Raw genomic sequence first — 26,527 nt, forward strand, 5'->3', positions numbered from 1 at the left:
GAATAGGCACAGAGAGGTAATCCTTCACCCATTACCAGCAATTTCTTTGTGTGCCTAAGTGCCAGGCATTGTCCTGAATGCTGAGCATACAGAAGGAAGAAAGTCAGACAGGGTCCCCAGCATCCTCATAAGAGTTTACTTCTTGTGCGTGAGACAGACATCAATCAAAGAATTGTGTACACAATCAGTAAGTTACATTTAGGGCAAAGGAAAAGTACAAAATGCTCCACCAGAGAAGCTTAACCCAGTTTAAAAGGAAGGGATATTTCAGCTGACACTAGAAGGATGACAAGCCCGCCAAGGAGTTCCCTGGCAGTGCATCAGGTTAAGAATCTGGCATTCCACTAAAGCAGCTTCGGGTGGATGCGGTGCCACGAGTTGGATCCCTGGCCCAGGAATCCAACCTTTGTATGACTCAGGCACAGCCAAAAAAAAAAAAAAAAAAGTCAGCCAGGTGAAGCAAGAGGGAAGTGCCTCAGCCAGAGGACAGCATATGCAAAGGCCCTGGGGCAGGAAGAACTTCCAGCGAAGACTAGCATGTACATAGTGAGCCAGGAGCAGATGGAACCAGAAAAGGCTGGAGATGCGGACAAGGTCAGACTGCCCAAGGACTTGTAGGTCAGGCCAAGAGTTTAGATTTTATTCTGAGGGCAGTGGGGGTGGGGGACATGGTTTTAAAGAGGATTATAACATGAATGGTATACAAAGGGAGGCAGGAACTCAGAGACAAGAGTGAGAGGCAGAGACATACTGAGATCCAGCATCAAACACAGGCACTGGCTCTTAAAAAACACACTCGTCGTGGGGGGGGGGCAGATAATTACGCAAATACTGAAGCACAGGCATGGTGTCTGGTGTGCAGGAGAAACACTTGGACTTAGAGATTCAAGTTTTGCTCATTCATTAATCCAGCCATTCATGTCTTGCCATTTCTGAGTGTCTGCTAATGAACCAGGCAGGGTGTTAGAATCAGGACCCCCAGTGGTCCTCTCAAGGAGGAGTCAAAAACCGAAATCTAGGAGTTCCCGTAGTGGCGCAGTGGAAACAAATCTGACTAGGAACCATAAGGTTGCAGGTTCAATCCCTGGCCTCGCTCAGTGGGTTAAGGATCTGGCATTGCCGTGAGCTGTAGTGTAGGTCGCAGACGTGGCTTGGATCCTGCATTGCTGTGGCCAGGGGCTACAGCTCCGATTCGACCCCTAGCCTGGGAACCTCCCAATGCTGCGGGTGCGGCCCTTAAAAGATGAAAGACAGGAAAAAAAAAAAAAAATCTAGGCAGAATGATCGGTGCTGTAACAGGGACCAGGAGGGGCACCTTGACCAGAGAAGAAGAGACCAACTGCCAGGATTGGACAGTACTCAGGGAAATTTCTGGAGGACATCAGGCCCAGGCTGGGATTCAAAGGATGAGTGATGAGGGGTGAGGAAGGCTTTCGTGGCAAAAGAACGGGGGTGGAGGGTATGAGGATGAAATCATGATGTATTGGAGACAGGGCTCATCCTTTGGGGGTGCAGAAGGTCAGGTCGCAGTGGGAGGTGAAACCAGAGCCACAGTTAGAAGCCAGAGTCTAAAGGTGCAGGGATTCTAGGCTGGGGGGCTTGGGCTTTATTCCAAGGGTACTGGGAGACACGGGAGAGTTTTGAGCAGGTAAACAGCAGGATCAGATGTCAGAGTTAAAAGGAACCACCACAGACATGAGAAAGGGCTGCACAAGAGGCTGATGCTATGGAATAGATGAGAGAGAATGGCATTTGATCTGGAAAGGGCTATGGGGTAGAGGGGCCGGATGGGGGTATGGCTTCGAAGGTCCCTGAGGATCCAGAAGGGACAGTGCTTAGTGGGTTTCCCTTCATTTGCTCAACAAATATTTCCCAAGGTCCCCAGCATGCCAGGTCCTTTGCTGGGCATCGCAGGGGGTACAGAAATGATTCAGAGCCTGCCCTGCCCTCCAGGGGCTCCCAGTCTGAATGAGAATACAGACATGGACACACAGCCAGGAGGAAGTGCTTGGCGATGGTGCCATGCTGCCGGAGGGTCCACCTGCCTCTATCTTTATAACATGGGGCATCAGTAAGGGAACAGAGGAGGGACGGGACCAGACCTGGGTGCTGGGAATTTCCCCCTGGGGCCCCTGTGGATGGACTAGAAAGACATCTAGTGCCCAGGCAGGGGACTGGGGAGGAATTCCATGGAGGCAGCATTGGAAAGGGATGCAATGAGCAGGACAGAGGAGAGCTTAGCATAGAGATATAAATGGGAAGGACAGGGAGACGTGGAGAGAAAGGAGACCAATTCGGTGGGAAAGGGGGAAAGAAATGGTTAGGGGGCAGTGGATTCTAGAGTCCCAAAGCCACACAGAAGGCAAGAAAGGTGGCGGAGGGTTGCAGGGGAGGAGACGGGGAAGAGGGAAGTTGGAGCCAGAAAGATGAGGGCGACAGTGACCAAAACTAAGTGAGTCCCCAGGAAAAGGAAAAAGTTCAAGACACAGGAAGGTGATCCAGAAAGGAGGGGGAAAGGGACAGGAGAGAGGGTGACACACAAGTCAGAACAGAGACGTCTCAGAGATGCCATATATTTATATTGCAATATGTATATACACACATACACGCAGAGATGGCGGGGCAGAGCTGCAGGGATGTGCCCAAAAGAAATATAGAGACACAGAAGCAAGCATAGCATATAGGAACAATCCATTTCTTTGGTTTGTTGCAGTATTCATCCCAAGAAATACTCACCAAGTGCCAACCTGTTCTAGACCCGGCTGGGTGTAAGTTCTGTGGCGGTGAGCGGATAGCCAAGGTTTGCTCTCCTGGAATGTACAGGAGAGACAAACAATAAGAATTTCAGTTATATGGAGTTCTCGTTGTGGCTCAGTGGTTAACGAACCCGACTAGTATCCATGAGGACGCAGGTTCGATCCCCCGCCCCACTCGGTGGGTTAAGGATCTGGCCTTGCCATGAGCTGTGGTGTAGGTCACAGACGTGGCTTGGATCCCAAGTGGCTGTGGCGGTGGTGTAGGCCAGCAGCTGTAGCTCTGATTCGACTTCTAGCTTGGGAACCTCCATAGGCTGCGGGTGTAGCCCTCAGAAGACAAAAGACAAAAAAAAAAAAAGAATTTCGGTTATGACAAAAGGCCTTAAAAATGAAGCAAGACGTGGTGATTCGCTATGAGGAGCCTCAGGAAGAACTCAGGACAGAGGTAACGAGGGTTGTGAGCAGAAAAGAAACTCAACAAGCATTCTGGCCAGACACAGAAGCTCTGAGGAGCGCCTGATTTTTGAGGAGGCCCCATGGCAGGTGGATTAATAACGAGGAGGAAAAGTGGGGTGAGATCAGACGAAAGGGCAGGGGACCAGTCCTGTGGGGAGCTCATAGCCCTGGGAAGAAAACTGAACTTCATCCTAGACTTGGTGGGATGGACACAGGAACAAGCAGCTCCTATTTTTATGTAAAAACAAAATAGTGTGCAGCTGGGGCTGTGCTGCTGCTGTGAGTTGCCTGGAAGGGGGTCACTGGGGGTGGGGGGGATGGGGATTTGGGAGGGAGGAATCAAGCATCCTCCTTTGGACTTGACCCATGAGAGATGCCTGTGAGCAATCCAAGCTGGGCTATCAGGTAGCCAGTTCGGTGTGTGAGACTGGAGCTTGGGGGAGAGGTCGTGGTGGTTGAACATCTAAGTTTTTGAAAGGCCAGTGTCTAAGAGACAGCTTATTTAACGCCTCCGGACTGGATGGGGTGACCTAGGAGGTGAGTGCAGAGAAACAACCCTGGCCAGGGCCTTGGAGGCATCTGCATGGGGTGAGAGGGGTGAGGACAGAGGCGAGGGGTTGAGAAGAAGGGACCAGAAGGAGACCAGAAGGAAATGACCAGCGGTGCCCAATGCAGCTGAGCAGGCTCCATGGAGCCACGTGGCCGTTGGTTAGATAACATGACCCTGATAAGAGGTCACCGCCATGCAGGGGTGGGGCCTGGAGTCCTGGAAGTGAGTGGAAGGACGAGACTGCGGAAAGGGTGGTGGAGGGAAAGAGACAGCAGGCCATCCTTGTGGTATGAACGTGATAATCGCTTTGCCACCAAAGACACAGATACCCTTTCTGTGAAAGGAGAGAACGGAAGACCAGCAGGGAGGGAGGGAGACAGAAGAAAGAAAAATACACCCTAAAAGGAGAGAGCCGCTACCACAGGCAAGATTGAGAAAGATGGGGAGACCCAGGGGCCAGGAGGGGAAGGCAGATCCAGGAGGCAGGGCAGAGGTGCTGCCAGACGGTGTCTGATTTCTGAGAATGGAGGCGCCTGGGGCCCTCACCCAGGGCTGCACAGCCCGACTCACGTTGCTGCCAGCACCCGGCACTTTCTCAGATTCCCCTCTGAGTCCTGCCAAGGCCTGGGAACACCCCCAGAGGGGAAGGAAAGGACAGGTCTCACTCATTCATTTAAGAAACAGTCCCCTAGGCCGTTAGGTGCCGGGCCCAGCAAGCTCAGGGCGGGGTGGGGGGGGGGCTCAGATCCGAAGACAGGCGTCATGCTCCTCTCTCAGGCATTGAGGAAATGCAGCCAGCACCGTCCCTGGCCTGGGAGGGGGATGTCTCCGTGCCACTATCGCCCTTCATTCATTCATTCCAATCACCGATGCCCATTTCCTAAGGCCCCTTGTGGAGGCAGTTAGGGCTGGGCGGTGCCGAGGACAATGAGAGGGGTTCCTCTTGCACCCGAGCCCTGCCCCAGGCTGACGCGTGAGCCAGACACAAGCGCACACAATCGCAGTCACATCCCAGGGCAGTGCGTGCTCCAACGGAAGTGGCCTGGGGCGCCGCGGGCATCCAGAGAGGGCCAGGGTGCACCCAGCCAGCTGGAGCAGCCAACCACAGGTGGCGAAGGAGTTGGTGAAAGGTGGGTTCCACCTGAGCCGTCGCAGAGGGGCTGAAGGGGCTACGATCAGGCCCTGCTGCCATTCCACACGGCTGTCCCTGTCCTTGGCCCTGGGGGAGCTGAAACTGCATGGAAGGTCCCCCCGGGGATGCCCCGTCTAATAAACTCGATGAAGAGGACTGCGGCTCTGGTTCCCCGCTCTGGACACCAGCTTCTCTCCAAGGCCTGCCCTTTCTAACCTCCAGGAGAGCTGAGGACCCCTGCCGGGACCCTGCCCGTCCAGCCTTCAAGATGCAAGGGATTTGGGCCCCAGGCGTCTCTGCTCACAGATTCAGGAGTCTGGGTCCCCAGACCCCTCCTCCAGATGCCAGGTGTCCAGTCCCCGGAAACAGAGTCCCCAGGGCTCCTCCGGCCTCATACCCAAGAGTGCCGGCCCCTCCCCCACAGACCCGGGCGTCCCGGCCCCTCGCCCCTCCCCCACAGGCCGGGGTCCAGGCCACTAGCCCCGCCTCCCTCGGTCCTAGGAGTCTCCCCTGGCCTTCAGGAGGCGGGGCTAGGGGCCTGGACCTCCTCCAGACTTCCGGCCCCTCCTCCCCAGACCCCGGCGTGCAGGGTCGCGGCTGCGCCTGCTCCGGCTCCGAGCTCCAGGTTCCCTGCCCTGCCCCGCCCCCTCTCCCGCCGCCTAGGCGATCGGACCCTCAGCTCCCGCCCTTGCTCCCTTAAGGAAGTAAAAGTCCTTTCGGGCCCCGGCGGTCAGGACCCGGCCCCCGGCCCCTCCTCCCCGGGCAGCCTGCCTCCTCCCCGCCCCTCGTCCCCTTAAAATACCCGGGATCCCTATGGCAACAGGCGCCGGCGACAGGTGCGGGTGTTATTTACGGGTCGCGCCCGAAATAGCCGGCGAGGGTGAAGGGGGGTGGGCGGATGGGGGCGAGGCTGGGAGTGAGCGGAGCGGCCGGGCCGGCGGGCCGAGCGGGCAGCTGCGCGCAGAAGCGGCGGTTCGGAGGCATCGCGGAGCTGGGGTCGGCGCGGCGCCGAGGCAGGAGAGCGAGAGGGGTCCCTGTCCAGGAGACGGGGGTGGGAGGCCTGAGGGAGACGCCTGGCCTGGAGCTGAGCCTGGAGCCGTCCCGGTCCGGCAGGCCCTGGGAGCCCGGGGGAGGGGGAGCCGAGTGATTCAAAGGACACAGAGTCCCTCCCGGGTCCCACTTGCCCTCTGAGCCGCGGGGGGCTTTGTCCCCATTTCCTGAGCCGCAGTGCGGACCACAGCCCCTTCATCTGAGCCCCAGTGGGGACCTCAGGTCCCCTTCCTGAGCCCTGGGGGAGTCCCTCAGCCCCAGTGTAGACCTTCTCTGATCTCTGAATGACCAGGGGGACCCCCAGCCCCTTTTCCTGAATTACAGCAGATCCTCCGCTGTGAAAGTTGCAGGTCCTACTGCCCCTCTGGGACCCGGTAGTAATTCTGCCCTCCTCTTCTGAACCCCACCCCACCCGGCACCCCAGTCTTTCCTCTTCTGAATCGCAGAGGGGACCCAGCTCCTCCTTCCCCAGACTCTGAGCCCAAAGAAGCCAGGAAGCATCTCCTCTCAAACACATAAGGGACCTCAGCTCTCCTTCCCGAGTACCCCAAACGCTGAGCCCTCGTGGGGAGCTCAGGTCCTTTCCATCCGGGAACAAGAGTTTCCCTTTGGTGATTCCTTCGGGTGGGGACCCCGGAGCGCCCCGCAGAGCTTCAGCTGAAACCCGGTTCTCCTTCCCCTGGAGCCCTCAGGCTCCCCTCCCGGGTACCCCGTTTCGAGCGCTGCCGCTGGGGGAACCTTGCTTTTTCTCTGGTCCCATATTTGCTGCGCTGCAGTGGGTACCCCGGGCCCTCCTCTGGACCTTAGAGGGTTCTCAGCAGAGGATCTAGTTTTTTTTTTTTTTTTTTTCTCTGCGAAGCCCCACAGGGGACCACCTCGACGTCTCCTTTCGAGGTTCCAGGGAGGTTTCAGATTTTTCCTATTCGTAGATCAGCGGAAGCCGGGCCCCTCACCCGCTTCTAGACGCCAGGCGCTTCCCTCCCCGCCCCCACCCCTCCAGAGCCTGCCTCGGGCTCCGGGCCTCCTTCGCACCTGAGCCTCGTTGCCGGCGGCAAAGATGATGATGTGGTCCAACTTCTTCCTGCAAGAGGAGGACCGGCGGCGAGGGGCCGAGAGCCGGCGGCGGGCTCACAAGTCCGGCAGGATGACCCCGGAGCGGGAGGGCAAGATCAAGCTGGCGCTGCTGCTGACCTCCGTGGGCGCCACGCTGGCCGTGCTGGCCGTGGGCACCGAGTTCTGGGTGGAACTCAACACCTACAGGGACAACAGCAGTGCCGTCTGCGATGCAGCTCACCTGGGGCTCTGGAAGATGTGCACCAAGCGACTGTGGCAGGCGGACATGCCGGCGGGCAGAGACACCTGCGGTCCCGCGGAGCTGCCTGGAGGTGAGAGGCCCTGCCACGGGCTCATACCCCCCACACAGCAGAGAGGCGGGATCTGAGAACACCGAGTCTCAGGGGGAGCCTGAGCCCCAAAGACAGAGAGCTTGCATCCCCAGAAAGAGCCAGTGCCGGCATCCCCCCTGTGCTCCAGGCACAAACTGCAGAGTCTGTACCCCCCCAACTAGCCTGCACCCCCAGACCAGTCTATATCTCTAGACCAGCTTCTGCCCCCCAGAGTAGTGGGTTCCCCCAAACCAGTTTGCTTCCAGACCAGCCTATGCCCCCAGGCTATCCTGGGACCCCCATAGCTCCTACACTCCCAGCCCAGCCTGTGATGCCAGACATTTTTGTGTCCCCAGACCAGACTGTACCCCCAGAGCTGGTGTCCCCAGAGACACCGTGTGTCTCTGCACACAGCCTGTGACTCTGGACACAGCTGGTGCCCTCAGACACCCTGCATCCCCAGAATCGACTGAAGCCCCTGAGACATCCTGTGCATGTGCCCACAGACAACCTGGGCCCTTAGAGAAAGAGTCTGGGTTCCTAGTGCCAACGTGCCCTCCCCACACTGGACACAGCGTCCACTCCCATCCTGGGGACCCACCCCCAAAGTAGAATCTGTGTCGTTCCTTCCTGCTGCTGATTTCACCCAATGGATACTCACCAACCACCTCCCAGCCTCCCGGGGCTGACCTCGTGCTTCCCATGAAATATTTTCATTTCCTGTCTGTCTCACCTCAAATTCCCAGGTTGGACACTCCAGCCCTTCTCATTTTCTCTCACAGACGCCCCTGCAGCCCTCATTCTCCTACAGAGTGGCTCTGTCGCCCTCTCCCCATGCCAGAGATCGCTCCCATACCTCTCACTCTCCCTGACGGGACATGCCAAGCCCTAAACTTATACCAGTGGGACATCCTATACCCCTTGGGAACGGGAATGGGATCTCACACCACCTCTACTGACCCAAGGAAACTATCTGACACCCCTCAGAGGCCATTTAGGATGTCGCTTGATCACCCGGATGGCATCCATGACACTCTTTACTCTCCAAAGGGTGTCTTACGGTCTTGCATCCGTAGGGTCCAAATTAGGAAGTGCCAAGCCCTTGATAGCAGAGTGGGATGCCGAGCACCTGTGTTATCGGAGGTACCCACCCACTTAGCAGGCAGACGGGCTGAGGCTGCAACCTCAGAGCCTCAAGCAGGAAGTTCCCAAACTGCAGAGGAATGGGATGCTCTGGTAATAAAAATAGTAGATGCTTAGGTCGTGCCTGGCTCTAAGTACTTCAGAGACCTTAACTCATCAATCCTCATAGCAATTCTGGGCGTAGTTATGATCCCCAACATGTGGAGCCAGCAATGTCAGGGGCTCGGTCTGTGCACCTGGGCCGGTCACATGGGATTTGAACCCTAGTCATCTCTGTTCTTAACTACACTTGGAGTTCCCATCATGGCTCAGTGGTTAACGAATCCGACTAGGAACCATGAGGATGCAGGTTCGATCCCTGGCCTTTCTCCATGGGTGAAGGATCCCGCGTTGCTGTGGCTGTGCTGTAGGCCGGCAGCTACAGCTCCGATTTGACCCCTAGCCTGGGAACCCCCATATGCCACGGGAACGGCCCTAGAAAGGGCAAAAAGACAAAAACAAAAACAAAAAAACAACTACACTCTATCACATCTCCCTTGTCCGTAGGTATGTCCCAGAGGTCCTCACGGCCGTGGAGGGGCTGTCCTGCCCCACCCGACTGCATAATGTGAGGTCCTTCACATCCCTTGATGTCGCCCTAATGGTCAAAAGGGGCTCCAGCCTCCTGAAAGGACCATCACCATCTTCCCACAATTCTGACCCTGCAGAGGACATCGCACAAGTATCAGTATTTCAGAAATATCCATCACACTCCATTGCCCATCAAAGGACCTCCCAAAGTGGGGGTGTGCGTGACCCATCACCCACTTATTTCCGAATGGGAGGTACCATATTCTCCGGGGTCAGAGATAAGATATCTTTTTTTTTTGTCTTTTTTGTCTTTTTGCCTTTTCTAGGGCCGCTCCTGCGGCATATGGAGGTTCCCAGGCTAGGGGTGGAATCAGAGCTGTAGCCGCTGGCCTACGCCAGAGCCACAGCAACGCGGGATCTGAGCCGCGTCTGCCACCTACACCACAGCTCACGGCAATGTCGGATCCTTAACCCACTGAGTGAGGCCAGGGATCGAACCTGCAACCTCATGGTTCCTGGTCGGGTTCCTTAACCACTGAGCCACAAAGGGAACTCCAGAGACAAGATATCCTAAATCATGGGTAGCCCGGATGGATGCCAGACACTCCACATTGTCTCAGAAGGATGTACCTCACCTCCTTCCTCCCTAGATGAGCCCCCCTCCCCATTTCCCTTGTAGGCGAGGCCTGTGTTTCCCCACCGACAGCTACAGACAGCATCCTTGCCCTTTGCTTTGTTACAGAAACATCCTTTATTTACTTCTTGCTGCTGCAGCATCAGGACTCATACTTCCCGCTGTTGCTGACAGGACATCTCACGCCGCCCTCTTTCCCTCAGAGGACCAGGTGGGATGTCTCACACACCTCACCTGACTCTGGCGTTGACCTCTTTTCCCTCCATCTCCTCCTTCCATTTGGAAAATTCCTTTCCACCCTCCTAGACCACCTGACCTTTCTCCCAATTCTTTGGCCCCGCTTATTCCCACCCTCTCTTCCTCCCTTTCCATCCATTCTCTCCTGAGCTTCCCCCTCTGTAGAAAGTTGGGGCTGGGAGTTCCTGTCATGGCGCAGTGGTTAACGAATCCGACTAGGAACCATGAGGTTGCAGGTTCGATCCCTGGCCTTGCTCAGTGGGTTCAGGATCCAGCATGGCCATGAGCTGTGGTGTAGGTGGCAGACGCGGCTCGGATCCCGAGTTGCTGTGGCTCTGGCATGGGCCGGTGGGTACAACTCCAATTGGACCTCTAGCCTGGTAACTTCCATATGCCGCGGGAGTGGCCCCAGAAAAGGCAAAAAGACAAAAAAAAAAAGTTGGGACTAAGATGAATTGGACTAGGTGAATTCTGTCGGAAGTTCTGGCTTTAAAATGCAATTCTGAAGGTGCCCTTTTAGTTTAGCATAGAGTTTCTTTTTTAAGTGTGATTGATGTACAATGTTGTGCCAAGTTCTGCTGCTTAGCAGAGTGACCCAGTCACAGACACACAGACACACACACACAGACACACACACACACACACACACACATTCCCTTTCTTCTGTCATCTCCCATCACGGTCTATCCCGAGAGACCTCACAGAGTTCCCTGTGCTATACAGCAGGTCCTCGATGCTTAGCCATTCAAAATGTCATAGTTTGCATCTACCAACCCCAAACTCCCCAGTCCATCCCACTCCCTCCCCCTCTTCCTTGGCAACCACAAGTCTCTTTCCATGTCCATGAGTTTCTTTCTTTTCTGTGGAAAGGTTCCTTTGGGCCGTATATTAGATTCCAGATATAAGTGATATCATATGGTATTTGTCTTTCTCTTTCTGACTGACTCCGCTTAGTATGACAGTCTCTAGTTGCATCTGTGTTGCTGCCAGTGGCATTATTTTGTTCTTTTTATGGCCGAGTCGCATCCCATTGTATATATGTGCCACATCTTGATCCATTCATTTAGGTTGCTTCTCTGCCTTGGCTGTTGTGAAGACTGCTGCTGTGCACATTGGGGTGCATGTGTCTTTTTAAATTGTAGTTTCATGGTGTAGGGTTTCTTGAACCTCAAGCACACAGAGTTGGGTGAATCATACTTTGCATTTATGTCACAAAATCATTACCAGCCTTTGCAAGATCCTTCTTGTGATATATTTTACATTCTCTCTCTTTTTTTTTTCTTTTTGGCTGTACTGGCAGCATGTGGAAGTTCCTGGGTCAGGGACTGAAACTGCACCATAGCAGCAATGCAAGCCAGCACAACGACAATGCCAAGTACTTAACCTGCTATGCCACAAGGGAACTCCCTCTATTTTACCTTCTTATTGTTGTGTTCATTCCTTCCTAACTCATCTTTTAGCGTGTTTGCTGTGCATCCGTGGTTATGTATTTGAGCTCAGAAATATATAGCGTTATTTTTAGCTAGGTATTTTAATTTACTTAAATAACATCATGCTGTAGATTGTTCCCAATTTTTATTTTTATTTTATTTTTTCTTTTTTGCTTCACACTGGGTTTCTCAGATATCTCTGGTGCTGCTTTCTATTATTCTAGTCTGTGGCTCAGCACGTAGGGCAGAGACTTGCCCGAGGCTGCAGGGGGAGTGGAGGGAGGGGAGCATCTCTCTGTTCCTTTAGAGATGGACACCTCCATTGATTCCGACTCCCTGTCCTTCCAAACAGTGCTGCAGTGAGCATCATGCAACACATATATGTTCTTGCACCTGTTTTTTTTTTTCTGGATGCATACCTAGAAGTGCAATTGTTGGGTTATAAACAGGCTTCATTTCATACAGTATATCAGAGTGCAGAAAGAGAAAGACAAATACCATATGATAGCACTTATATCTGGAATCTAATATACGGCACAAACAAATCTTTCCACAGAAAAGAAACTCATGGACTTGGAGAATAGACTGGTGGTTGCCAAGGGGAAGGGGGAGGGGGGAGAGAGTGGGATGGACTCGGAATCTGGGGTTGACAGATGCAAACCATTGCCTTTGGAATGGATGAGGGATGAGATCCTGTGGTGTAGCTCGGAAAGCTAGGTCTCATCACTTATGATGGAGCATGATAATGTGAGAAAAAAAGGGTATACGTGTGTGAGTGACTGGGTCGCCACGCTGTACAGTAGAAAATTGACAGAACGCTATAAACCAGCTATAATGGAAAAAAAATAGGAGTTCCTGTCGTGGCGCAGTGGTTAACGAATCTGACTAGGAACCATGAGTTTGCGGGTTCGGTCCCTGCCCTTGCTCCGTGGGTTAACGATCCGGCGTTGCTGTGAGCTGCGGTGTAGGTTGCAGACGCGACTCGGATCCCGAGTTGCTGTGGCTCTGGCGTAGGCAGGTGGCTACAGCTCCGATTAGACCCCCAGCCTGGGAACCTCCATATGCCGTGGGAGCGGCCCAAGAAATAGCAAAAAGACAAAAAAAAAAGAAAAAAGAAAAATCATTATTAAAAAAAATGAAAAAGCATGTCGGAGTGCTTTCCAGAAAGACTAGTACCTATCCTTCACCCGCAGCTGTTTCCTCTTCTCCTTCCAATATCACCCTTTTAATGTTTGCCAATCCCATTGATCTGAAGTGGCGTCCCGCTGCTGATTTCAGTTGCATTTCTGTGATCCCTGGTGAGGCGGAGCATCGCTTCATGTACTTGTGAGTAATCCAGGCTCCCTCTTCTATGAATTGACTCTTCCTAGCCTTTGCCCGTTTTTCAATTGGGTCGCCTCTCCTTTCTTGCGGATCTGCAGGTGTTCTTTGTGTGGTCGAGACAGGAATCCTTTCTGAGGTAAAAATCTCTTCAGAGTGTTAGCCTTTAGCTGCCTGGATCTTGGTGTCCTTGGTTGAATAAAGCACATCCTCCATCTCGCTTGACCCTCAACAAACCCACATGACAGAGCCAGGAAAGAGACTGTTCACTCACTTTATAGAAGAAGAGTGAGAAGCTCAGGGAGATCAGTTGCCCCCTCAAAGCCACAGATCTGGACCTCAAAGCCCTGGCTTGGAATCCCAGCTCCTGGAGAGCTGTGTGATAGCTGGTGGTTTTATTTCCCTGGGCATCCTATCTCTCTGTGAGGGTAGCTCATGCCCTGTTTCTAGGTTACTGTGAGTTGTGCGAACTGTCCAGCCCTGGGCTTACCCTCGGGAGCTCCAGGTCATGACCTCTCTTTTTCTCTCTGTTCCTACAGAAGCAAACTGCACTTACTTTAAATTCTTCACCACAGGAGAGAATGCACACATCTTCCAGAGAACCACAAAGAAAGGTAAGAACTTTTTCCCCAGGTGGAGGGGATATGCTGACCCTGCTAGATGAGTTCCCTCCCTCTTCCTTCCTCTCTCTCTTTCTCTTAATTGAAGTACCGTTGATTTAAAATATTGTGTTAGTTTCAGGTGTGCAGTCAAAAGATTCAGTTCTCTCTCTCTCTCTCTCTCTCTTTTTTTTCTTTTTTAGGGCCACACCTGCGGTATATGGAAGTTCCCAGGCTAGGGGTCGAATCAGAGCTACAGCTGCCAGCCTACACCCCAGCCACAGCAACACAGGATCCAAGCCGCCGCGTCTGCAACCTACACCATAGCTCACTGCAATGCTGGATCCCTGTCCCACGGAGCAAAGCCAGGGGTTGAACCTGCATCCTCACGGACACTAGTCGGATTCGTTTTCTGCTGCGCCATGACGGGAACTCCCAGAGATTCGGTTCTTTTTTTCCGGATTATGTAGCATTATAGGTTATTACAAGATAGTGAATATAATTCCTTCTGATACACAGCTAAATCCTTGTTGCCTATGTATTTTATGTGTAGTAGTTTGTATCTGGAGCTCTTAATAGCATTGTCCCCTTTGCTGTTTTACCGCAGGATGGGAGCAAGCCTCTAAGTCCTGGGGCAGGCAGGGGGGTGTCTCATCTTTAGGGGGTTGGTTCTCCAGAGCCCTGGGTCCAACAGTCCTGCCTCGGCTCTGCCTTCGCCATGTGCTTTGTAACTCTGGGCAGGTCCCAGCCCGACTCTATGCAGAGCAGGCTAACCCCTCGCAAATGTGCATCCCCCCCCCCCCACCCCCCGCATGCTAAGCACAGCACTGGGTGTTGCACTGATAAGAGTGCCTGCCCTTGCCAAGACCCTGTAGGGCAGGGGCTTTATCTCAATCTTCCAGAGGAGAAAACGGAAGGCCATAAATAGTTTGTTTTCCCAGGAAGGGGCAGAGGCAGTATTCAAACCCCAATCACTCTGGCTCTGAAGCAGTGCTCTCCTACTGAATCTTCTGTGAAAATGAACATGTTCTCTGTCTGCCAGACATGGTAGCCGCTGGCCAGATGTGGCTGGTGCAACAAAGAAACCGAGTTTTCAATTCTATCGAGGAGCTCCCGCTGTGGCACGGTGTGTTAAGAATCTGACCGCAGTGGCTCAGGTCAGCCGCAGAGGCACGGGTTGGCTCCCCAGCCCAGCGCAGTGGGTTAAAGGATCCAGCGTTGCCACAGCTGCATTGTAGGTGGCAGCTGTGGCTCAGATTCCATCCCTGGTCCAGGACCGTTCGTATGCCCTGGGTATGGCCATTAAACAAACAAACGAATAAATAAATCCTGGAGTGCCCATTGTGGCTCATTGGTAATGAATCCTACTAGCATCCATGAGGATGCGGGTTCGATCCCTGGCCTTGCTCAGTGGGTTAAGGATCTGGCATTGCCCTGAGCTGTGGTGTAGGTTACAGACACGGCACGGATCTGGCGTGGCTGTGGCTGTGGCGTAGGCTGGCAGCTGCAGCTCTGGTTCAGCCCCTAACCTGGGAACCTCCATATGCCATGCGTGTGGCCCTAAAAAGGGAAAAAAAAAACATCCTGTCCAATTTAAATCCATTTAAAATTAAAAGACCATCTGTGGCTCATGGCTACCATACTAGACAATGAAACTTTTAAGACTTTAGCGTTTCTACTCTAACCACAGCCTCTCCATCACTCCCGTGCCTCAGTATCTTCCCCAGTAAAGGAACTGTGGTCGTGTCATGGATATTATCTTGTCTTTATAAGGTTTTAATGAGATGTTGCAGCTCAAACACAGTGTGGTGCCTGGCACATCGTAGGTCCTTAATAAGCAGTGGTTCCTTACTCTCTCCACTCCTTTTTTAAAAATTAAAGTATAGTTGATTTACAGTGTTGTGTAAAACTGAATATATATATATGTGTGTATATATATATAAATGAATATATATGGGTATGTATGTGTGTGTGCATATGTACACATATATATCATTCCTTTCGTGTCTTGGTGCTACGTGAGCCTGGGCAAGTCACTGCTTCTCTGGGTTAGTATAATAACCATAACGCACATTTATGGAACAAGCGCTTTGGGCCAAGCGGAGCGATGGGCATGTTACATGTGTCATGTCTAATCCTCATGGCAGCCCAACCAAAGAGGGATTTTGATCTTGATTTTCTAGAGCAGGGAACTGGGGTTCAGAGAGGTTCAGTGACTTTACTAGAGCCTTCTAGCTAGGAAGTAGCTGGGGAGACATCCCACTGGGGTCATTCCCCTGTAATATCCCACTGCCTGACTCCACACCTGTAAACCAGTGGTGCCCAGACCATAAGTAATAATTGGTAGTTCTCATCTCCTTATCCTGGCTCTGTCCCTTCTCTGCTCTGTGATCCTAGGCAAATAACTGACCCTCTCTGAGTCTTAGTTCTTTCAACAGTGGAAGTAAAATATTGGACTGGATGATCTTCTTGAAAATTCTCCTCCAGTCCCAAATCTTTCAGCTTCCTGGTTCTGGGTCCCTATGTAGGAATTCTCCCCACTCCCTACATCCCATGTTCTCTACTTCCCCTTCCCGCAGAGGTGAATGTGGCAGCTGCGGTGATAGCAGTGCTAGGCCTGATAGTCATGGCCCTGGGGTGCCTCTGTATCATCATGGTGCTCAGCAAAGGTGCAGAGTTCCTGCTCCGGGTGGGAGCAGTCTGCTTTGGCCTCTCAGGTGAGGGGTGAGAGCCTGGAGACCGAGAACATTGCATGCTGGGAGGTTGAGGCTCCAACCACCATTGCATGCTGGGAGGTTGGGGTTTTAAGCCCTGTTGCATGCTGGGAGGTCAAGTTGCCAACCACCATTGCATGCAGGGAGGTTGGGGCTTTAAGCCCTGTTGCATGCTGGGAGGTTGGGTCTCTGAGCCCTACTGTGTGCAAAGAATTGGAGGAAGCTCAAGGGCTTTAGAAGCCTCATGGATGGGTGAGTTCTGAGTTCTTTTGTGGACTGGGAATTGGTGGGGGGTGGTCTCCAAACACTTTTTCTCTTTGAACCTGAGGGTCCCCAAGCACTGTGGCATGCTGAGAGGTTGAAGGACGTCCCCAAGTGCTGTTGCATGCTGGGAGATTGAGGGAGGTCTCTAAGCACTGTTGCATGCTGGGAGGTTGAGGGAGGGCCCTAAGCCCTGTTGCATGCTGGGAAAGAATCACAAGGACAATAATAGGCTCAAGTGTAAGAAAATTCCAGGCCCCTGTTGTTGGTTGGGAATTGAAGTTTCTCCAAATACTCTTTTAGATTCGGACCTGGGATCTGCAAGAACTATTGCATTTTTGGAATTGAGAGTCCAGAAAAAATCCTATATCTTGTGAAATGTAGCGTTCATTGGATCAGATGTTTCCTAAGGTGGATAGATAGGTTGGAATTCCTGTTGTGGCTCAGTGGTTAACGAATCTGACTAGGAACCATGAGGTTGTGGGTTCAATCTTTGGCCTCGCTCAGTGGGTTAAGGATCTGGGCGTTGCTGTGAGCTGTGGTGTAGGTCGCAGATGCAGCTCAGATACTGCGATGCTGTGGTTGTGGTGTAGGCCAGCGGTTATAGCTCCAACGAGACCCCTAGCCTGGGAACCTCCATATGCTGCAGGCGCGGCCCTAGAAAAGACAAAATAAAAATAAAATATAAGATAGGTCATTAGTCATATAAACTTCATGTATTTATCCTTTGCATATCTACTGAGCACCTGCTATGTTCTAGGCAGTGTGCTAAGGGCTGGAGAGACACTATGTCTACCCTCATAGAACCTAGATTCAGGCAGAGATAGTCAGTAACCAACAATTAGACACATAACACTTCAACCATAATTGTGATGAGAGTTATGATAAAGCAGATAACGGGTATACACGATGATGTATCAGAGACACTTTCTGAGAAAGTGCTGTTTAAGCTGACAAGTGGAGGAGGAACAGGAGTTCTCCAAAGTATGGTGTTGACAGTGGTGTGGCAAGGTGGGTGATGTCTGTGGCAGCGGTGGTGGTGGTGGTGAGCTGGTGTTTGGTAGCAATGGTGATGGCACAGCATGGATGAAGTCTGTAAAAGGCCTGGCAAGTCTGAGGAAAAGCATGAAGGAGCAGACCAGAAAGCAGGGCAAAGCTTGCACAAATGTACATGGTAACCTTAACGAGCAGATGAAGCAGCGACTTGGCTCAAGATGAGGCTGCAGAGACAGGATGAGTGTTCAAGAGCGCACGTAAATGGAAACCAATAGTAATCCCCTTCTTCTTCTTCTTGTGTTGCCTTAGAAAATCATCCTCAATAAAGGAGAAATCCAGTCATTCCCTTTCCTTCATGTATTCATTAGTTCATTTAATTCATTGATAGATACAGAGACACATTATACACAATATATATATTACATAGGACATATGTCATTACATATGACATATAATAATACATATCATACAATTCTGTATTATGTATGTAATATATCATTCCATGTGAAATTATATATTCCACTTGATATACTATTATTGTGCAGCATATATAATATATATGTCATATGTAATATTATAAGAGTGTACCAGGCAGAAAAGTGCCTGCCCTTAAGAAGATTGTCCTCTGGTTAAGGACACCGAAATGCTACAGATCATCCCGCACTTATCAACTGTGGTAAGTGCTTTGAAGGAAAAGTAGAGTCTAGCAGCGGGCATGATGAGGACACTTGATTTAAGGCAGAGGAGGCGCCACTTCCAATGTCTGAGTGGGTGACCACGCTAGAAAGAGTTTGGTCAATTTCAGGTCCCGTAAGAAAGCCCGTGGGACCTGGAGCACAGAGAACGAGGAAGGTGCTGGTGTCAAAGACGGACCAGGAAATCCCCAGGGCATCCAAAGATATCTGGGTTGGTGCCCCGACGTCTTAAGAGTTGAGTGATCTTAGGGAAATCATTTTCCATCTCTGAGCTTAATTCTCCTCCGATCTACAGACTCACTCATCCAAGTATCTGTTTATCACGCATCCCTCCATCTAGTCATCCGTCTTTCCATTGATCCATCCGTTCCCTCCTTCCCCCACTGCCTTTTCTTCCTTCTTTTCCATTCTCCTCTCCCTCCCTTTCTCTCTCCATCCATCTCTTTATCCATCTCTTCATCCAGCCATTCGCTCAACAAGCGTGCCTTTAATAGCTAGTAGGTACTAGATGCTGTGCTAGGTACCACTGGCCGTCGAATGATGAACAAGATTAAGACATCCCTGTTGTCATGGAACCTATAGCTTGGTAGGAATTTGGCGCTGGTGTGGTTACTGAACCCATGCCTGCGTTATTCCTGGGGGTGCCATGCAGGGGTGGCTATAAAAGTGTTTTGTGAAAGTCTCGGGCACGAAAATGTTGTGCAAATTGTACAAGCAAATGACATGTTCAGGGTATTTTATTTCTCTTCTTGAAATACATTTGTCAGGTGGTGTTCTGGGTTTTAGAGATGAGAGACAAACAAGTTTGTGGCCCTCATGGGGATTATATAGTCTAGTGGAGAGATAGAAATTAGGCAAATAAATAAGGCTCATATAAATTAATATACATGGGCGTTCCCTTTGTGGTGCGATGAAAGTGAATCCCACTAGCATACATGAGGATGCAGGTTTGATCTCTGGCCCTGCTCAGTGGGTTAAGGATCTGGTGTTGCCGTGAGCTGTGGTGTAGGTCACAGATGCAGCTTGGATCTGCGGTGGCCGTGGCTGTGGTGTAGGCTGGAAGCTGCAGCTCTGATTCAATCCCTCACCTGGGAACTTCCATGTGCCATGGGTGTGGCCCTACAAAGCAAAAATTGATGAATGAATTAATAGATGTAATAATTACCCATTGTGATGAGTGCTATAAGTGACAAGTAAAGAGCATAATGAAAATACGTAACAGCGAGACCTGATGGCGACTTCTCAGTCAGGGAAGGCTTCTCGGAAGAGGCAGTAATTTAAGTGGAGATGTAGAGAATGAGGATGCGTAAGGCAGGCTCAGGGAGGGGTTAGCAGACAGTTATTCCAAGCAGCCTGAGGCTCTCCAGGCTTGAAAGAACTTGGTGCATTTCAGGATCTGAAAGAAGTTCTACTCCCTGCTGCCGCAGCACTGGAAGAGCAGCTTGAGAGAGGCTGCGGAAGGAGGCAAGGGCCAGATCCTGAGGCCCTTCTGGGTCACAGGAGGGAAGTCAGGCTTGATCCTTGATCCGGGAGGAGGTCAAGTGATACAATTAACAGTCTGCCAGAGACCTGGCCAGGCTCAAACTCAAGCGCCTCTTTTCTAGGTTGCAATTTTCCCAATTTTCCCATCTATAATGTGGGACTGATAATAATACCCCCTCATCAGGTCTAGTGGAAGAAGCAAGACGTGGGAGCATTTGATTCGATTCTGGCACAAAGCTAGTGGGTCAAGGCCAGTGGTCCCCATACTAGAGCCCAGGGCCAGATCCTACCTGCCCCTTGTTTGGTGACGTGTTAAAACCATCACTCAGGTTGTGGTTCCTCCCCATAGCAAAGACCACTGATAAATTCCTACCACTGGAATTCTCCAGGGTTGTATGTGGCCTGGTCCTGGCCACGGGAGACGTCACCTCTTGCATAGGCTCTCTCCATTCCGGCCACGCTAGCCTCTCTGCTGTTCTCAGACGCTCCAAGTTCATGCCTTCCAAGTTCATGCCCTCCTCAGCGCATCTGGCACAGCTCTCCCCTCGGCTTGGAACGTTCTTCGGCCAGTTCTGCCCATGTCCCCGTTTCTTCATAGCATTGAAGTCTCTGGTTGTATATCACCTGCTCAGAGAGTGACCATTGTCAGGCACCATGGCTCGCCTGCTGTGTTCCTGCCTGGCCTTACTTTGCTTCTCAGAAGGGATCACTGCCTGAAATGTCCTGTTTCTGTAACGCGTTCATTTGCGCAGGTGGCCACAGCCAAGTACCACAGACTGGGTGCCTTGGACACCGGAAATGCATTTTTGTACAGTTCTGGAGGCTGCAAGTCTGCGGGCAACATGGCAGCAGGGTTGGTTCCTTCTGAGGCCACCTCCTAGGCGTGGAATAGCGCTCGTGGTCCTTCCCCTGCCTGCTCATTGCCTCCTCCTCCAAAGGCACCGGCTATATTGGATTAGGGCCCACCCTAGTGACGTCATTTTAACATAATCATCTATTTTAAACACCCGATCTCCCAATAGTCACATTCCAAGGTGCTAGGGGTCAGGACCCCCAATGTGTGAACTTTTGAGGGGGACACAGTTCACCAGTTCAACCCATATCAATACATTTACCTGGGGCTTCCCACAGTGATGCAGCGGAAACGAATCTGACTAGCATTCATGAGGACCCAGGTTCATTCCCTGGCCTCGCTCAGTGGGTTAAGGATCCATTGTTGCCGTGAGCTGTGGTGTAGGTCACAGATGATGCACGGATCCCTTGTGTGGCTGTGGCTGTGGTGTAGGCCGGCAGCTGTAGCTCCCATTCGACCCCTAGACTGGGAACCTCCATGTGCCACAAATGCAGCCCTAAAAAGACAAAAAAATTTAAAAATACATTTACCTGATCTTCGTCCAGCTCCACTTTCAGGATGAAGATCCAGGAGGACAGGGCCTTCATTAGTCTTGTTTTTTTACATAATACATATATGTATATACATATATATTTGTATATATAATATATTGATTCTAATATATGTATATACATGTGTGTGTGTGTGTGTGTACTTTTGGGGAATTCCCGTCGTGGTGCAGTGGTTAACGAATCTGACTAGGAACCATGAAGTTGTGGGTTCAATCCCTGGCCTTGCTCAGTGGGTTAACGATCCGGCGTTGCCGTGAGCTGTGGTGTAGGTTGCAGACGCGGCTCAGATCCCGCGTTGCTGTGGCTCTGGTGTAGTTCGGTGGCTACAGCTCCGATTGGACCCCTAGCCTGGGAACCTCCATATGCCGCGGGAATGGCCCAAGAAATGGCAAAAAGACAAAAAAATATATATATACATGTATACTTTTTAATATATATGTATATGTATAGTTTTTTTTTTCTGTACCTATAGCATGTGAAGTTTCCCAGGCCGGGGATCCAACCCAAGCCATAGCAGTGACAACACTGGATCTCTTAACCACTAGGCCACCAGGAAACTCCAATATATTCTAGTATTTTCTAATGAAAGCTCAAGATCTGTTGACTGAATGAGAAGAAGCATGAATGTACAGTGGAATGAAGGGGACAGGATGGTGTCTCTCCCGCCTCCAGAGCCCTAATGCTGAGCTGCCTGGGCACAAGGAGGGCTCCCAGCGGGACCACTGAGCCACAGGACATAGACTCCAGGCTGTATTCTCCAAGCCCCTGATTTATTTTTTATTTTTCATTCAAAAAAATTTTTTGCCATTTTTTTTTCAGGGCCACACCCTAAGCATATTGGAAGCTCCCAGGCGAGGGGTCAAATCGGAGCTGTAGCCGCTGGTCTACGCCACAGCCGCAGGTAGGACCTGGACCTCGTCTGCAACCTACACCACAGCTCACAGCAACACCAGATCTCCAACCCACTGAGCGAGGCCAGGGATCGAACCCACATCCTCATGGATATTCGTCTCATTCGTTTCTGCTGCTCCACAACAGGAGCTCCTCCAAGCTCCTGAATTAAAAGCACGGGGAAACTGGGCGTTCCAGCTGTGGCACAACGGGACGGGTGGCGTCTCTGCAATGCTGGGACGCAGGTTTGATCCCCGGCCCGGGAAAGTGGGTTAAGGGAGCCGGGGTTGCCGCCGCTGTGGCATAGGTCGCAACTGTGGCTCAGATCTGATCCCTGGCCCAGGAACTCCGCATGCTGCTGAGCAGCCAAAAAAAAAAAAAAGAAGAAGAAAAAAAAAAAACAACCCATGAGGGAACCGGAGTGCAAGAAGGAAGGTCAGGGTGAGGTTGGGGCAGGACTCCAGGGTCTGAGAGGGGAGGCAGCCAGGACCCACGATTCATGCATGACCATGCAGTGGTCCTGCAGGACCAGACCCCTGCCCACCCTTCACCATCCTCTGCTCCAGCCACACTGACCCTTTTTCCCTCCAACACTCTGTGTTCCATCTTTGCCACAAAGATTCTGCATCCCTCCTGCCTGGAACAGCCATCACTGAGTGTTTCGTGCTTGGCTGGCGTCTCGTCATCCTTCGGGTTTCGGCTCAGGTGGCTTTTCCGATGACTCCATCTCAAGTCCCGGCCCCGCCCCTGGCTGCCACACCCCTTCCCATCACTCTGTGTTTACCTTCTTCCTAAAAGGAGCATCACTGTCTGAAATTAGCCGGTCTTCTCATGTGTTTACTCTGAAAGTTACACCCCGGCCTCCCGCAGGCCAGCCACGGCCCATCCGTGTACTTGGTTTGGTTGGCAGTGTATGAAGACTTCTCTGAGCCGTATTTAAAGGTCAGGTGGATTCCCTTAGAGGTCTAATTTTGTTTTGTTTTGTTTTGTTTTTTTAGGGCTGCACCCACAGCATATGGAGGTTTCCAGGCTAGGGGTCGAATCAGAGCTGCAGCTGCTGGCCTACACCACAGCCACAGCAACACCAGATCCGAGCCACATCTGTGACCCACACCACAGCTCACAGGTTGCTGTGATCCGGCGTTGGCTGGATCCTTGACCCACTGAGCACGGCCAGGGATCGAACCCGCAACCTCAAGGTTCCTAGTTGGATTCATTTGTGCTATGCCACGACAGGAACTCCTTTTTTTTGGGGGGGGGGGGTAAGATTGTAGTAATTTTTTCAAATGCTAGATATTCTTGAAAAATCAGAAGAGCTGGACAGTTAAGTCCCTGTTTCCGCTGGGCCGTAGTTGGCTAGAGCCAGGCTTGGGCTGCTTACTCTTTGTCACTGTCCCCACCACACCTGCCTGCCCATGTGTTTGTCCTTTCTCACTGTCTCCTGGAGGCATTTGCGTTTTGCAAGCCTTGGTTGATTTGTTTACCCTCTGCCTCCTCCAAGTAGGACATAGGTTCCATGCGCTTAGGGTCTTTATCTGGCTTGGTACTTTTTTTTTTCTTCTTTCTTTTTCTTTAATCAAATTGCATTACAACCGAGCTGATTTTCTTTTCATTTTGTCATCCACCGTCACTCTTTTTTCAACTTTATCAGGGGCATGATTGACAAGTAGAAACTCTGTGTGTGTGTGAGTGTGTGTGTGTGTGTGTGTGGTGTCACCATGCTAGACATTAGATTTCCAGAATTTATTCATCTTACAGCTGGAAGTTTGTGCCCTTTGACCAGGATCTCCCCATTTTCCCCCTCCCCTCAGTCCCTGGCAAGTGCCAGTCTACTCTCTGCTTCTCTGATTTCAACTTTTTTTTTTTTGCCACACCCATGGCATGTGGAAGCTCCCGGGCCAGGGCTTGAACCCGTGCCACCGCAGTGACCACGCTGGATTGTTAGCCCACTAGGCCACCAGGGAATCCGATGTCAACTATTTTAGATTCGATCATCACTCTGTACGAAAGTCTTTTTAAATTTTTTTGTTAAAGTATAATTGATTTACAGTGTGGTGTCAATTTCTGCGATATAGCAAAGGGACCCAGTCATACATATATATACATTCTTTTTCTCATACTACCTTCCATCATGGTCTGTCCCAAGAGATCGGAGATAGTCTCTGTGCTAGAGAGTAGGACCTCTTTGCTTATCTATTCGAAAGGTAACAGTTGGCATCTACTCGCCCCAGACTCCCAGTCCATCCCACTCCCTCCCCCTCCTCCTTGGCAACCACGCGTCTGTTCTCTAGGTCTGTGAGTCCGTTTCTGTTCTGTGGGTAGGTTCATTTGAGCCCCCATTTTATTTTTTATTTTTATTTTTTAACATCTAAGACTCCACATTTTATTTATTTTTTTCATAGTTATTTCCCCAATACAATTTTTTTTTCTCCTGTACAGCATGGTGATCCAGTTACACATACATGTACACCTTCTATTTTCACACAGTATTAGGCTCCATCATAAGAGACTAGACAGAGTCCCCAGTGTGACACAGCAGGATCTCTGTGCCCCCATTTTAAGAGTCCACATATAAGTGGTATCCTATGGTATTTGTCTTTCTCTTTCGGACTTACTTCACTTAGTCTGATCATCTCTAGGTCCATCCATGTTGCTGCAAATGACATTATTTTGGTCTTTTTTTATGGCTGAGTAGTATTCCATCGTGTATATGGACCATGTCTTCTTAATCCATTCATCTGTGGATGGACATTCAGGTTGTTTCCATGTCTTGGCTGTTGTGAATAGTGCTGCAGTGAACATACCGGTGCATCTATCTTTTTGGGTTTTTTTTTTTTTTTTGAATTGTAGTTTTGTCTAGGTATATGCCCAGGGGTGGTAATTTTATATTTAGTTTTATGAAGAACCTCCATACTGTTTTTCATAGTGGTTGTACCAATTTACATTCCCACCAACAGTGTATGAGGGTTCCCTTTTCTCCACACCCTCTCCAGCCTTTGTTATTCATAGACTTATTAAATGATGGCCATTCTGACTGGTATAAGGTGGTACCTCATTATAGTTTTGATGTGCATTTCTCTAATAATTAGTGATGTTGAGCATTCTTTCGTGTGCCTGTTGGCCATCCGTATGTCTTTGGAGCAAAATCTGTTCAGGTCTTCTGCCCATTTCTCAATTGGGTTGTTCGGTTTTTGGTTGTTGCCTTATGAGTTGTGTGTATATTTTGGAGATTAAACCCTTGTTGGTTGCATCATTTGCAACTATTTTCTCCCATTCCATAGGTTGTCTTTTCGTGCTTTTTTTTTTTTTTTAATGTTTTCCTTTGCTGTACTCAAATCTTGATGGAGTTTTAATTTGACTTTTGTGATTCTCGATGCCTGGGTTTGCTTTGTTCTTTTTCTAAGCCCTAAAATCTATGTACCATAAAGCTTACCATTTGAGCCATTTTTAAGTGTCCAGTTCTGTGACATTAAGTACAGTCACACTGCTGTGCAACCATCACTACCATCCACCTCCGGGACTTTCACACATTCGCCAGTTAAAACTCTATCCCCATTAGGGGAGTTCCCGTCATGGCTCAGGGTTAATGAACCTGCCTAGATCTATGAGGATGTGGGTTCGATCCCTGGCCTCACTCAGTGGGTGAAGGACCCGGCATTCCCATGAGCTGTGGTGTAGGTCGCAGAAGTGGCTCGGATCCCGCATTGCTGTGGCTCTGGCATAGGCCGGTGGCTACAGCTCCGATTGGACCCATAGCGTGAGAACCTCCATATGCTGCACGTGTGGCCCTAAAAAGACAAAAAAAAAAAAAAAAGACACACAAACACCAACTCCCCATTCTCCACCCCACCTCTGGCACCCACCTTCTACTTTCTGTCTGCATTTGTGTCTTACTCCTTCTCTCTCTCCAGCTTCCAAAACTGGGCTTGCTGTAGAGTTAGGAGCTTAGTAAGTAGTCACTAAGGGGATGCTAGGGGGTCCCCCAGGTTTCTTGTTTGCGTGAGCATGTGATGGGGGATACTGGGGGAGATGCGCAGACCTAAGTTGGGGACCCCAGGGGCCTGAGTGCCACGTCTCTTCTCCTCTCCCACAGGCCTGCTGCTTCTGGTCAGCCTGGAGGTGTTCCGGCATTCTGTGCACGCCTTGCTACAGAGGGTCAGCCCCGAGCCGCCCCCGGCCCCAGCCCTGACCTATGAATACTCGTGGTCTCTGGGCTGTGGCGTGGGGGCCGGCCTGGTCCTGATCCTGGGGGGCGGCTGCTTTCTCCTGCTCACTCTGCCTCCCTGGCCCTGGGGCTCACTCTGTCCCAAGTCGGGGCCCAGGGCCACCTAGAACCACGGCTGTGCTTTCTCTAAGCAACTTCCAAGCCCTTCTCCCTTCTCCTTTGTCCCCCTCAAAATCTCTTGTCCCTTGTCCTGGAGAGACTGTATTCTCCCTGCTCTGGGGCCCAGGCTGTTTGCAAACACCTGGCCTTCACGCCCTCATCTTTTTCCTCTGTACATATATTTTTCTTGGGGCTGAATTTGGGTTGCTGGGTGGGGGGCGGGTTTTCACGAACGAAGGTCCCCAGGGAAGGCCGGGAGGGACCTGATGGGGTAGCTGGGGATGGGGGCGTGGGGTCGGGGAGGTCTTGGGAGGGCATTGGACCTGTTCATTTCCCAGATTTGGGTGCCCTCACTTGTGGGAGAGACTTTTTCTGGGGAAACAGGGGATAGGGGGGCGCACTGGGTCTGACCTCGTTGTGGTCTGATTGGGGATTAAAGGTTTGGAAATTGAACACCTTTGCTTTGGAGTCCGTTGTGATGTGATTCGTGCATCCCAG

General features: G+C 51.1%; 1 protein-coding gene across 2 annotated transcripts; it reads left to right on the forward strand.

The window, feature by feature from the left end:
• Positions 1–5,521: 5,521 nt before the first annotated feature.
• CACNG6 (calcium voltage-gated channel auxiliary subunit gamma 6) lies at positions 5,522–26,245 on the forward strand. 2 transcript variants are annotated; one of them, XM_047792643.1, is made up of 4 exons: positions 5,522–7,329; positions 13,203–13,277; positions 15,842–15,979; positions 25,799–26,245. In XM_047792643.1, the coding sequence occupies exons 1-4, from the start codon at positions 7,002–7,004 to the stop codon at positions 26,035–26,037; spliced, it is 780 nt and encodes a 259-aa protein (XP_047648599.1). In that variant the 5' UTR covers positions 5,522–7,001; the 3' UTR covers positions 26,038–26,245. The 2 variants fall into 2 exon arrangements, with proteins under 2 accessions (XP_047648599.1, XP_047648600.1); XM_047792644.1 differs by lacking the exon at positions 15,842–15,979.
• The last annotated feature ends 282 nt before the right edge of the window (positions 26,246–26,527 follow it).

The sequence above is a fragment of the Phacochoerus africanus genome, chromosome 8 (assembly GCF_016906955.1).
Source record: "Phacochoerus africanus isolate WHEZ1 chromosome 8, ROS_Pafr_v1, whole genome shotgun sequence".
In the NCBI taxonomy this organism is placed as follows: Eukaryota; Metazoa; Chordata; class Mammalia; order Artiodactyla; family Suidae; genus Phacochoerus; species Phacochoerus africanus.